Source organism: Mustela putorius, unplaced genomic scaffold (genome assembly GCF_011764305.1).
Source record: "Mustela putorius furo isolate JIRA1106 unplaced genomic scaffold, ASM1176430v1.1 tig00000743_pilon_pilon_pilon, whole genome shotgun sequence".
Lineage (NCBI taxonomy): Eukaryota > Metazoa > Chordata > Mammalia > Carnivora > Mustelidae > Mustela > Mustela putorius.
The window spans coordinates 2,556,156-2,568,256 of NW_025421464.1; the positions used below are offsets into that span (position 1 = coordinate 2,556,156).

The 12,101-nt window shown below is 49.2% G+C and overlaps 1 protein-coding gene across 11 annotated transcripts in view; it reads left to right on the forward strand.

Moving 5' to 3' along the window:
* The window catches only part of DNMT3B (DNA methyltransferase 3 beta), a 42,122-nt gene that overhangs the window by 7,532 nt on the left and 22,489 nt on the right, over positions 1 to 12,101 (forward strand). For 3 of the 11 annotated variants that reach the window (XM_045084074.1, XM_045084075.1, XM_045084070.1), the window contains exons 2-3: positions 9,523 to 9,685; positions 10,635 to 10,696. In XM_045084074.1, the coding sequence (XP_044940009.1) occupies positions 9,529 to 9,685; positions 10,635 to 10,696 (219 nt within the window). In that variant the 5' untranslated portion in view covers positions 9,523 to 9,528. Of the gene's footprint in view, positions 1 to 330; positions 662 to 9,015; positions 9,339 to 9,522; positions 9,686 to 10,634; positions 10,697 to 12,101 lie in introns of those variants that run through there. The other 8 variants (XR_006607856.1, XM_045084071.1, XM_045084068.1 and 5 more) reach the window with 5 other exon arrangements.

A 12,101-nucleotide genomic window follows, 5' to 3' on the forward strand; every position in this document is an offset into this window, starting at 1 on the left:
CTGCAACAGCCTACTGCTCAGTAGGGAGTTTGCTTCTCCTTCTGTCCCTCTCCCTTCTCAGGCTCTCACTCACTCTCCCACTCACTCAAAGTAAACAAAATCTTTTTTTTTTTTTTTTTTTAAGATTTTATTTATTTATTTGACAGACAGAGATCACAAGTAGGCACAGAGGCTGGCAGAGAGGAGGAAGCAGGCTCCCCGCAGAGTAGAGAGCCCGATGTGGGGCTCGATCCCAGGACCTGAGATCATGACCCGAGCCGAAGGCAGCGGCTTAACCCACTGAGCCACCCAGGCGCCCCAAGTAAACAAAATCTTAAAAAAAAAAAAAAAAATCCAAAACCAAAAAGTGGCCTTTCCCAGTGTCCGGATCTGCCCTAGGATGTTGAGTGTTAAGCTGTAAGCAGAATACAGAGTGATTGCTCAGTATTAACTATGATTATCGCCATTTTCTAAGGCCACACAGCTAAGCAAGGAGTAGAATGCGGATTGATGCTGTTAAATTTTTTTGAGAAATTTGTCCCCACCTGGCTTGGACCCACAGAAGTGGCAAGATTGTACCGATGTGCTGCTGGGTTAAGACCCTCCAGAGGACCTCCTTGTGCCCACTACTCTGTCTGCAGACCTGCTTCATTCATGATGGGCAGACCCAAACCCATACCAGGTACTTAGAGCTGGCTTTTAAAGAAGTAGCTTCTGTGAGCTAATGGGCTTTTTCCAAAAGCTAGTTATACTGTGTAATTCCGTTATTTTATAAATCTCATGTTTATTATATATATATATGTTAAGATTCTTTTTATTTATTTGAGAGAGCGAGTACACGAGTGTGGGAGAGAAGCAGGCTCCCTGCTGAGGAGGGAGATGGACATAGGGCTCAGTCTCAGGACCCTGGGATCATGACCTGATCTGAAGGCAGATGCTTAACCAGCTGAGCCACCCAGGTGCCCCAGTTTATTTCTTGTGATGAGGACTTCAGGTCTGCTGTCCACAGCTTCCAAATACATAATGCTTTAGTCACCGTGCTGTACATTATCTCACAGGACTGGATGTATAACTGGGAGTTTGTACCTTTTCACCATCTTCACCCATCTCTCCTACTTGCTATCCCATAGCTTTTCTTTGTATTGTGAAAATTTTGTCTTTTTATTTTTAAGATTTTATTTATTTGTTTGACAGAGATCACAAATAGGCAGAGAGGGCAGGCAGAGAGAGAGGAGGAAGCAGGTTCCCTGTTGAGCAGTGAGCCCTATGCTGGCCTCCATCCCAGGACCCGGGGATCATGACCCGAGCTGAAGGCAGAGGCTTTAACCCACTGAGCCACCCAGGTGCCCTTGTCTTTCTTTCTTTCTTTTTTTTTTTTTTTTTTAAGATTTTATTTATTTATTTGACAGAGAGAGATCACAAGTAGGCAGAGAGGCAGGCAGAGAGAGGAGGAAGCAGGCTCCCTGCCAAGCAGAGAGCCCGATGCGGGACTCGATCCCAGGACCCTGAGATCATGACCTGAGCCGAAGGCAGCGGCTTAACCCACTGAGCCACCCAGGCGCCCCCTTGTCTTTCTTTTTAATTTCTACACCCAACGTGGGGCTCAAACTCCGCAACCCTGAGATCAAGAGCTGTGTGTTCTGCCTGAGCCAGCCAGGTGCCTCTGCTCCAATTTTGTCTTTTAAAATACATACAAGGACTTACTGATTATTGTAGAGAGGGTGATACAAGTCCTTCCGTGTTGAATCAGTTAGAATTGTTGTGTAAATTTATTTGCATGGAGAGTTAGGCTCCCTAGAAAAATCTGGGGCCAGAAGAGGGAAATAGAAAATGAGAATATGTGCCAACTAAGGGATTTTTAAAGTTTTTATTAGCTTTGTTTCTATACTTTTTTTTTAAAGATTTTATTTATTTGACAGATCACAAGTAGGCAGAGAGGCAGGCAGAGAGAGAGAGGGTGAAGCAGGCTCCCCGCTGAGCAGAGAGCATGATGTGGGGCTCAATCCTAGGACCCTCAGGGGCTGTTGGGTAGCTCAGTGGGTTAAAGCCTCTGCCTTCGGCTCAGGTCATGAACCTGGGGTCTGGCATCGAGCCCTGCGTTGGGCGCTCTGCTCAGCGGGGAGCCTGCTTCCTCCTCTCTCTCTGCCTGTCTCTCTGCCTACTTGTGATCTCTCTCTCTCTCAAATAAATAAATAAAATCTTAAAAAAAAAAAAAATCCTAGGATCCTCAGATCATGACCTGAGTCGAAGGCAGAGGCTTTCACCTGCCGAGCACCCAGGTGCCCTCCAACTAAGGGATTTTCAAGACCTCTAAGGAGACGCATGAAATGTAAGGTTAGCAGGCCAGCCTGGGACATAGGAGTGCTACAGTGACTAAAGGGGAAGGCAAGGGATAAATCCCAAAAAGAGAAGTAAGCCCAGAAACATTCTACATTCACATGGGAACTTTTTAAAGGAAATGGGGTTGGGACATACGTGTCACTACAGGTGTTTAAGTTAATTTTCTTTTTTTTTTTTAAAGGTTGGTTGATTTATTTGAGAGTGCACCCCAGTGAGAGCTAGATCTCAGGAGTAGGGGGAGGAGCAGAGGAAGAGGGAGAAGCAGACGACTCATGGAGCAGGGTCAGGAGCAGGGACCCTCACCCCTGGGGATGCAGACGCTTGCATGACAGAGCCACCCAGGGGCCCCAGGTGTTTGGCTTTCTTCATAGGGAAATATACTACCATATATAAGTAATTTTATTTAAAAGATTTATTCATTTATTAGAGCATGAGCAGGGTCAGAGGCAGAGGGCAGAGGTAGACTCCCCACTGAGTGAGGAGCCTTATGCCAAACTTGATCTCAGGACCCTGGGCTTAACGGACTGAGCCACCCAGGTGCCACTGTAAGTAACTTCAGAGTGACAGAACTTGAATGGCTGTTTTCAAAGGAAGAAATGTTTCTAGGACAGCATCTGACTGTAAAAGTAGCACAGGCATATATTGTAGTTCACTCATAAGCTACCTTTCTGAGAGCCCTGACTTTTAAAAGTTCCAGAAAGAAACGCTGGGGGAACATGGCTTAATGCATATGTTAACATTAACAACTGAGATTGTGTTATTGTCCAGACTTCACTTGGCATAGCTTCATCTCCTAGTTGGTACCTCATGCCATTGTCTCTCACTAGCTTCGCGGTATACTTGTATGGGATTTAGCCGGTTGCCTTTGCCAGTGCTGTGTTTGCAGATTTTGCCATGATAAATAGGACCGCCGTGACCATCCTTGCACATAGGTCTTGGTGAGAGCTTTGGCCTGGGTCGATGGCTAGCAGTAGTAGCAGCCTATGTGACAGGATACGGACATGTGGCATTTTGGATCCTGTTGTCGGTTTGCCATCTTAAAGGCTGCATCTCTGTCCCCACTGCCTCTGGGTGCAGACAGTTGAGATTTAAGGCTTTGGCTGTGACAACAGGAGTAGCCTACTGTGAGGGGCAGCACCAAGGCGGGAATTTTACAGAATACTGGTCTTGTCTTCCATTAACCCCCTAAGGGAGAGGGCACAGGGCTCTCTGGCTCCAGCCTTCTCAGGGACACATGGCCACAGGGGTGGGTATGGTATCTCTGAATCCTCAGCTCCTTATGCTGCCCCACCCATGATTGAGTCAGCGGTGGTTTCCTCTGCACATTTGCACATCACTCCAAGTTTCCCGGAGAACCATAGGGGAAGGGGGCTGAGTGCATTAGTTTATAGGGCAAAAACCTTGATTGTAAACTCCCATTTAAGTTGCTATGTCTTGTCAGATCTTTAATGTATATTCCTAGTTTTTTCTGTTAAGATTTTATTTTTCAGGAATCTGTGCCTAAAATAGGGCTCAACCCCGAGATCAAAGAGTTGCAGCTGAGCCAGCCAGGCACCCCGGTTTTTCTTTCTCTGTGAATTAGCTAAAGGGTGCTTTTATCCAATCCACTGCAGAACATGTAGGTGTTCTGTTAGCTTAATGTTAATAGGAGCAATGCTATAAGGATCAGGTTCCTATGGCTAGTATTTTATGCGTGTCTGATTTGACCCGAGTGGATCAGTTGTTTTGGTAATTTCTGATCATTATACCAAGGCCCAGTTTCTACTGTACAGCGACAGCGGTGCAAGCAGCCATGGCCTGGAGGCACTGAGCAATCCACATTCCCTTTTGAATCACCCACGATGAAGGGATGCTTCCCTTGGTGAGGCAGAGCTGGGAAATCTGGCAAGATGGCACACGAAAACGTGGACGCCCCAGCTTCTCAGGGTTGTGTCCTCTCCTGTGGGATTCCTAACGCCAGCCACCCAGGGAATTAGGTGGGGTCATTTCATTTCACAAATGGTTAAGACTGGGTTTTGAGAAAGACATTGAAGGCATTTTCATTCCAGCTTGTCTGTAAATCTGGCTATTCCCAGAGTTGAGCAAAGATTCCTAAAGATGAGGCAAAGGCCCTGAACTCTGGGAACCTCTTCCCTGCCACCAGCTAGGTGGGCAGCCTCTCTCCAGCCCCCTTAACCTTTTGTGTTTACTGTTTTCCACTTCCTGGGTTACCCTCCTTTCTCTCTTTACCTGGGTGAAGTGTCCCTCCCCAGGCTTCACTATAATACTGTACTTAGCATATTAGTTTTGAAATGTCTTTAAGGTCTGGCTCCTGGGTTAGGCCTAAATCTCCATGACTTAGTCGTCCTGCAAGCCTGGGCAAGGAGCTGCCCATTTGCTTTCTCTCAGGCTTCACTTTACTTAGCTGCAAAATGGGGAATCCTGAGCGTAAGCTCTGGCCTTGCATGAGATGCATAGTAATTGCTCAATCACAACTATTTCAGAATCTTGGACAATGGAACAGACCTGAGTGGTTGGGGTGGGGAGGATTCGGTAGCCTAGGTGTCCCTCCCACAGGCTGTAGAGAAGGACTTTCTTGTTTTTTATTTTTTTAAGTTTTTATTTATTTATTTGACAGACACAGCAAGAGAGGGAACACAAACTGGGGGAGTGGTAGAGGGAGAAACCGGTTTCCTGCTGAGCAAGAAGCCTGATGTGGGGCTCGAACCCTGGACCCTGGAATCCTGACATGAGCCACCCAGGTGCCCCTAGAAGGACTTTTTAAAATAGGGGTGGTGGGAATATCTTTCAACCTCTTGTTCTACTGCACTAAACCTCTATGCCCTGGGGGACTCAGGGTGGGGCTGGGATGACCATGTGGCCCCCTTTACCCACTTCCCCATCATGCCAACCATTCCCCCTTCCTGTATTGTGCATTTAATTAATGCAATTACCATTTACAAGGTGCTGCTGGTGCCCGCTTGGAGGAAATGAATGACCTCACTTCTCCGCTTTATAGCTGCATTGGGGTGAGGGGGTCGAGTCCCTGGGCCTCCTCCCTGAGTCTAATTGGGGGTGCCACCCATCCTTCTGTCTGCCACATTGCATTTGGACACGTCTGACCTGGTTCAGTTGGGACACAGGCACCCTGCACTAATGAGGCAGTGCCTTGCAGGGAGAACCTCACGGGTGAGCCCACCCCACACTGCTGCATTCCCCTAAATCCTGTGCTTGACCCTAGCCTCTGGGAAAGGGTCAGAGTTCACCTCGCATCACGAGGTTAGACCATAACCTCTGGGGAAGGTAAACACCCAGCTGTTTGGTCCTGTCCCTCAGTCCTGAAGTTCTTGTAGCCCCTGGGATGGGTGATGCCTTGTTCTTTTTTTTTTTTTTTTTTAAGATTTTATTTATTTATTTGACAGATCACAAATAGGCAAAGAAGCAGGCAGAGAGAGAGGAGGAAGCAGGCTCCCCGCTGAGCAGAGAGCCCGATGTGGGGCTCGATCCCAGGACCCTGGGATTACGACCTGAGCCAAAGGCAGAGGCTTTAACCCACTGAGCCACCCAGGCGCCCCGATGCATTGTTCTTAACTAGAAATCACGGCTGCCTTGTCTCGGGTACAGCAGTTACACCATGTGCCCTGGACTGCCTAGGCATGAGTCTTGGCACTGCCACCCTATTGGGCAGCTTCATTAATTCATCTGAGCCTGTTGAAAGCAGATTGATAATAGGACCTGCTTCAGGATCGGGCGCGGGTTAAGAGTGGTTTGTACTGTGTGGAGTGAATGGTAGGGACCTGGGAACTATTAATGGCCATGGGTTGGGGAGGCACAGTTCTTAAGCTAGCACAGCGATGACCACTCTGGAAAAATCCCTCTGGAAGGTGCTGCCTCTTTTCAGGGAGGTAACCAAGGCTGCTTAGCCTCCAGTGCTGAAAGATCACACTAGAGAAAGCAGTTGGCCTGTCTTGGGGTCTGTGTTATCCAGGGAGTGATGGGAAGAGGTGAGGGTGATTGCTGTCCACCATCACGTACAGATTTCTGGTGCTAATTTTCTCCTGTTGCCAGGAGTATGTAAGTTGATGTGTTCTTAACTTTTTCGGGATTTGAACACTTGAGGAAGCCACATTGCACAGTTTATGCATCTGTAAAACAGGGACCACATGTTCTGCATTTCAAGATAAGTGAGTTAATACAGGTAAAGCACAGAAGTGTTGCATATAGAATAGTAAACACTGAAAAAAATTACTATATCATTAGGCAAGAGGGTTTGTGTAACTATGTGTTTTTTTTTTTTAAAGATTTTGTTTATTTATTTGACAGAGATCGATCCCAAGTAGACAGAGAGAGAGAGGTGGAAGCAGGCTCCAAGGGGAGCCTGATGTGGGGCTCGATCCCAGGACCCCAGGATCATGACCTGAGCTGAAGGCAGAGGCTTTTACCCACTGAGCCACCCAGGCACCCTTAACTGTGGTTATTAATTTTGGAGGAGTGTTTTGGGAGGAGCCTTCCTGACTTTGACCGTGTGGTTTTAAAGTCTGAGTAACCAGGAGGTGTATGGCAGGGGTGGGGAGGGCTTCCAGGCAGAGGAGGGCAGCAGCAGCCCATGCTAGGAGGCGGCTTTATTCATCCTCTGTGTAGAGAGTGGTCCAGGTAGAAGGGTCAGGGTGGGAGAGGAACTGCACTGCGTATCAGTGGGCTCAGGCTCCAGACAAAGGTGTTGCAGGAAGGCTGCAAGGGAAGCTACTGTCTGTGCAAACCCCAGGGGATGAAGGCTACAGAGAAGGAATTTGTGTGAACTCCCACGATCAAATTATACAATTTGAAGGTGGTTATTTTTGCTGCCCAGGTAGCCCATGACACTTAGAGTTGGCTGGTTTCATTGCCTGAATCTTCCTCCAGTGCCCATGGGTGCAGTTCCTAGAGGTAGGAGATTTTTCGTGAATGTTGACCTCTGGCTTTGGGAAGGAGCTCTGCTCACAGGTCTGTCTGGTAGACCGCGGAGGAGCTGGCACTGCTGAGGCCCTGGGGTAAGGCCTGAGGTAGTTAATCATTGTCTACTCTGGGCTGCAGGCTTCTCCTGGGCCTGTCTAGGAGGGAGGCTCCTGACTGACAAAGTTAAGGGCTGTCTGAGAGAATCCTGGGCCCTGGAGGAGTGGAAAGTAATGGCCCTCCATTTCAGCCTCTGACCTGCTTGCTATCAGCTTCTGAGGAGAAACCCTGGCTTGCCTGTTCTTCCCTTAAGCTTTTGGGGGGACCCTTGGAATCCTGCACAGTGACCCACCCTCCCACCCTGTGTTAGGCCACCAGGGTTACTTAGTTCACTGGTTTGCCCTGGGGCAGGACACTGGGAATTAATTATTACTTTGAAGCAGTTTTCCTGGGATTTTGGCTGCTTGGCCTCACAGGATCTGGCCATAGGTCAGCCAGTCTGTTCTTCTGGGTCAGGGCTTGGCCAGTGAAAGGGGCTGAGAAGCAGCCGATTGGGCTAGGTCAGGTATTCCTCTTTTCCCTGGGGCTGGTGAGATTCCTTTACATGTATTGAGAGAGAACAGACCAGGAAGTGTGAGCCTGCACACCCTGGGCCATGTGAGGGAAAAGACCACACTGGGCTATGGATAAGAATGCATTTAGAACCAGCACAGTGCTCTTTCAACTTGCATATAATCACACAGGGATCTTTTGGAAATGTTGGGGTTGACATAGATCTAGGGCCATGCCTGAGGTTTTGTAGCTCTTAACCATCTCCCAGGTTGGTCCCTGGGTCTTCTGGGAAATAGGGCAGAAGTCTAGCAGCCCCACTACCAGGCCTGGGTGAGGGACAGGTGCAGAGGATGGAATTGGGACCCCAGGTGACATCGTATATCCACTTGGGGGCGCAGCAGTGCAATTCAGACAGAGCCCCCACATCGCCCCCTGGTGGACGTGGTGCTATATCACCTGGCAGTCTGCGACCCTGTAGCCTTGACGATTCTTCTAGAAGGTACCCTGGGTCGGTAGTGCGGATCATCTGGTACTGTGTGGTGAGTCCCAAGATGGGGTGTAGGGCTGGGAGTGCTCAGTACTGATAAGTAGCTCTTCACTGGGAGAGCTTTTTGTCCGGAACAGTAGGGTGCGGTGCCAAGTAGCTCTGGAGCAGTTTGGGGGAAACTAAGGGATGAGAATCTGGGGGCCTTACCCAGTACCTAGGCTCCTTTTTTACCTTGGCCTCACCTCTTGGATGTGAATTCTTGACCTGGGAGATTAACCTGGTATGTCTGTCAGTTTTCTTTTTCTATAAAACGCGCCTACGATCACATTTTGAGGAGGAATAAATGAAAGGTGCAGGTTCTTGCAGCCAACAAATGTTGCAGGCCAGGTCAAAGGTCACAGGGCCCTTGAACCCATCAGTGAAGACCTGGCCTGACCTGGTGGTCTTAGCCTAATAGCCTGGAGATGATGCAGTTACCGGAAGGGGCAGCAGTGGCGAGATGACAGCCCAGAGGTGGGGCGAGGCTGGAGCAGGTAGGGAAGCATTCCCCTTGTTAACTGCCCCAGTCTTTTGCCTGTGTTCCTCCATCCTTTCCCTTCTTGGGAACTTGGGACTCTGAGCCTCAGCTGGTGAGGGAGGAGGGGAGTGAGCGACAGGCCAGCAGACCAATGGGCCCCTGAGGTTGGGGTGGGGCGGGGCTTGTGCTGCCATGGAGAGGAGAGAAGCTGTTCTGTGGGGGAGGAGGGGGCGGGTGGGAAGAGGACCTGGAGATTGAGGGGAAAGGAGAGAGCAAACAAAGGGGTCAGGAGGGAAAATAATGCACTGGCTTCCTGAGGCCCTGCGGAGGCTGGGCAGGGAGAGGGGGCCAGGGGTAAAGGGGACCAAGGCTGGCGGCAGGCAGACCGGGGCAGGCGGGTCCTAAATGGCATTGTTTGAAGTGGCCGGCTAATTGCACAGAACAGCCTAAGCCTCAGACCACAGCCCAGCCCCCTCCTCTGTCCTGGGTGCTGGTATCTGAGCCTTCGGGCTGCCTGGCCACATGGAACCAAGTCCTGAGCCTCCGAGTTTGGTGAGGGGGGCAGGTTCTGGGGGGCAGTCTGGGTGGGGTCCTTGGGCAGGAGTATCACCCGGAGAAGATGTCAAGGGGCCTCTGTTGGCCTGAAGACCTAGAGCCACTGGCTGGAGGTTTGGGGTGTGCTGCCCCCTTGTGCCCTTGCTTCCCTGCTACCCTGCCCATTCTGGCCCTCCTGCAGGAAACAATGAAGGGAGACACCAGACAACTCAACAGAGAGGAGGACGCCAGCGGGAGGGAAGACTCCATCATCACTAATGGGGGCTGCAGCGACCAGTCTTCTGACTCCAAGGATGCGCCCTCACCCCCCATCCTGGAGGCTATCAGCACCCCGGAGATCAGAGGTGGCCGGGCCAGTGGGGAGGAGGGGTGTGGGACAGGCACTGCAGAGAGCGGCTGGACATGAGTCTCTGAGTGGGCTCAGGGCAGGTTGTGGGGAGAGGGTCTGGTCTCTGAGATGCTCCACCACCTCCTGGGGAAGGAAGCCCACTTCTCATCCCTGCCCTTGGGTCCTTCCCTGCCCCCCCCAACCTGTCCATACTTCAGCTGGGTCACTGGGGAGGTAACCCCAAGGTGATGATGACCCCCGTCTTTTCCCAGCCGTGGCTGGGGTGCTCGCAGCATAGGTTGGGATCTTTGGCCCTTTTGCAGTGGGACCCTTCTCCCACAATCTGGGACCCAGATTGTGATTATGTGGGTAGATGACACTCGGGAGGGTCTGAGACTTGTTTCCTTTCCCCGCCTTCCCTTCCCCACCCCTCCCCTGCATAGTTCAGGATCACATCACCTGGGGTCCTCCCCACTGAGATTTTCTGACCCAGCTGTTTCAGAAAACCTTGTATTGTCCCATCTGCTGTTGAAATCCCCTGGAGCTGTGCTGTCCAATAGAAGTTTCTGTGTGAGGGTGAAAGTGTTCTGTTTTCTGCATTGTTCACTATAATAGCCGCTAACCACATGTGAGCACTTGAAATGTGACTGATACGCCAGGCACTCGATTGTTCATTAATTGTAGTTTGGTGGCCACAGATCTGGAAGGAATTTGATGCCTTCCCTCACGAGTACCTCCAGTATTGTTTTCAATCATATTATGTGCCTGGCTCTGTGCCCTGTTGCTTTATGAATACATTTGACTGGTCCACAGATCCTGAGGGGCTAGGAGTTAACCCCTGAGGATGCCAGTGGGTTTAAGAGTGGAGACACCAGGGACAGCACTGCAGGTCAGCAAGATGTTGCCTGTTCCCCAGCTTGGGAGCTTGCCCCTTTCTCCAAACAGACTCTGGTTCTTTATTCCAGGTCGCAGATCAAGCTCTCGGCTGTCAAAGAGGGAGGTCTCCAGTCTGCTAAGTTATACTCAGGTATGCGTTTTACTTGTTCTTTCTCCAGGGTTCCAGGGGAATTCCCCTTGAGCTTGCATTAAATGGGAACTTGGAGGCTCCACCAAACTTGAACCCAATATATTTGTTAAATGGTGAAATTCCAGCACTCCAGAGCACACAGAGGCCTTCGAACAACCTCATGAATGATGGCAATTTTTGTTAAGTGCCAAGTCTTTTTTAAAATCATAAATATTTATTTTACTGAATTACATTTTTTTTTCAATAACTGCTTATTGAGCATATTTTTTGAAATTCTCTTCTCAGTGGATGATTAGTTATATTAATAAATTTCTAATGTAGTAAACCATTCTTTTTTTCCTGGAGTGAGCCCAACTTGGTTGTGGTGTTTTGTTAATTTTTTTAAAGATTTTGCTTATTTATTTGAGGGAGAGACCGTGAGAGCATGAGAGGGGAGAAGGTCAGAGAGAGAAACTCCCCATGGAGCAGGGATCCTGATATGGGACTCCATCCCAGGACTCTGGGATCATGACTTGAGTGATGAAGGTAGTCACTTAACCCACTGAGCTACCCAGACTCCCAGTTATGGTGTGTTTTGAATTTGATTTTCTTCAGCATCTTCATGAATAAAATGGGTGTATGATTTTATCAGAATATATTTGTGTCTGGTTTTGATAATCAGGGTTATGTGGCCTCATGGAAGTTTGTTTTTTCCTAAGATGGAAAGAACTTGCCAGGCATCTTGTAGGGGATTTTAAACAATCATTGCAAGATCTTTGAATACTTGCCGCAGAGCTTCTAGTGTTGAGTTTTTTTCCAAGTTGTGGTTTTTCATAATTTTTTTTTTCACCCTCACACAGAAAAATATTTCATTTATTTGACAGAGACAGTGAGAGAGGGAATACAAGCCGGGGCAGTGGGAGAGAGAGAAGCAGGCTCCCCACCAAGCAGGGAGCCTGACAGACTTGATCCCAGGACCCTGGGACTGTGACCTGAGCTGAAGGCAGAGGCTTAATGACTGAGCCATCCAGGCGCCCCATCATGTTCATTTATTCCTGACGTCATTTCTGCCTCCTGTGTTCTTATTAATCATAGTAGAGTTTTTTCACTTGGGTTATTGATTTTTTTTTTTTTTTGAAGAACCAGTGTCACGCGCTGCGGACAGAGTTAGGGACAAATAAAAATTCACATTTGCACAGCTTCTGTTTTGCTGGAGAGCAATCAGTGGGGACACAGATGGGTAGGGGAAGAGCTGTGGATATTTGGGACCATGTGGTCCAGACAGCCATCTGAGTTCGGGTGCACTGTTACCAGTAGTGGGAATGGAACCTCCCGTCTGAGCATCCTCTGAGCCTGGCCTTGGGCGAGGCTTGCATCTTCCATTCTCATTATCACTCTGTTGTGCTACAAGGGAATTACTGTTCGA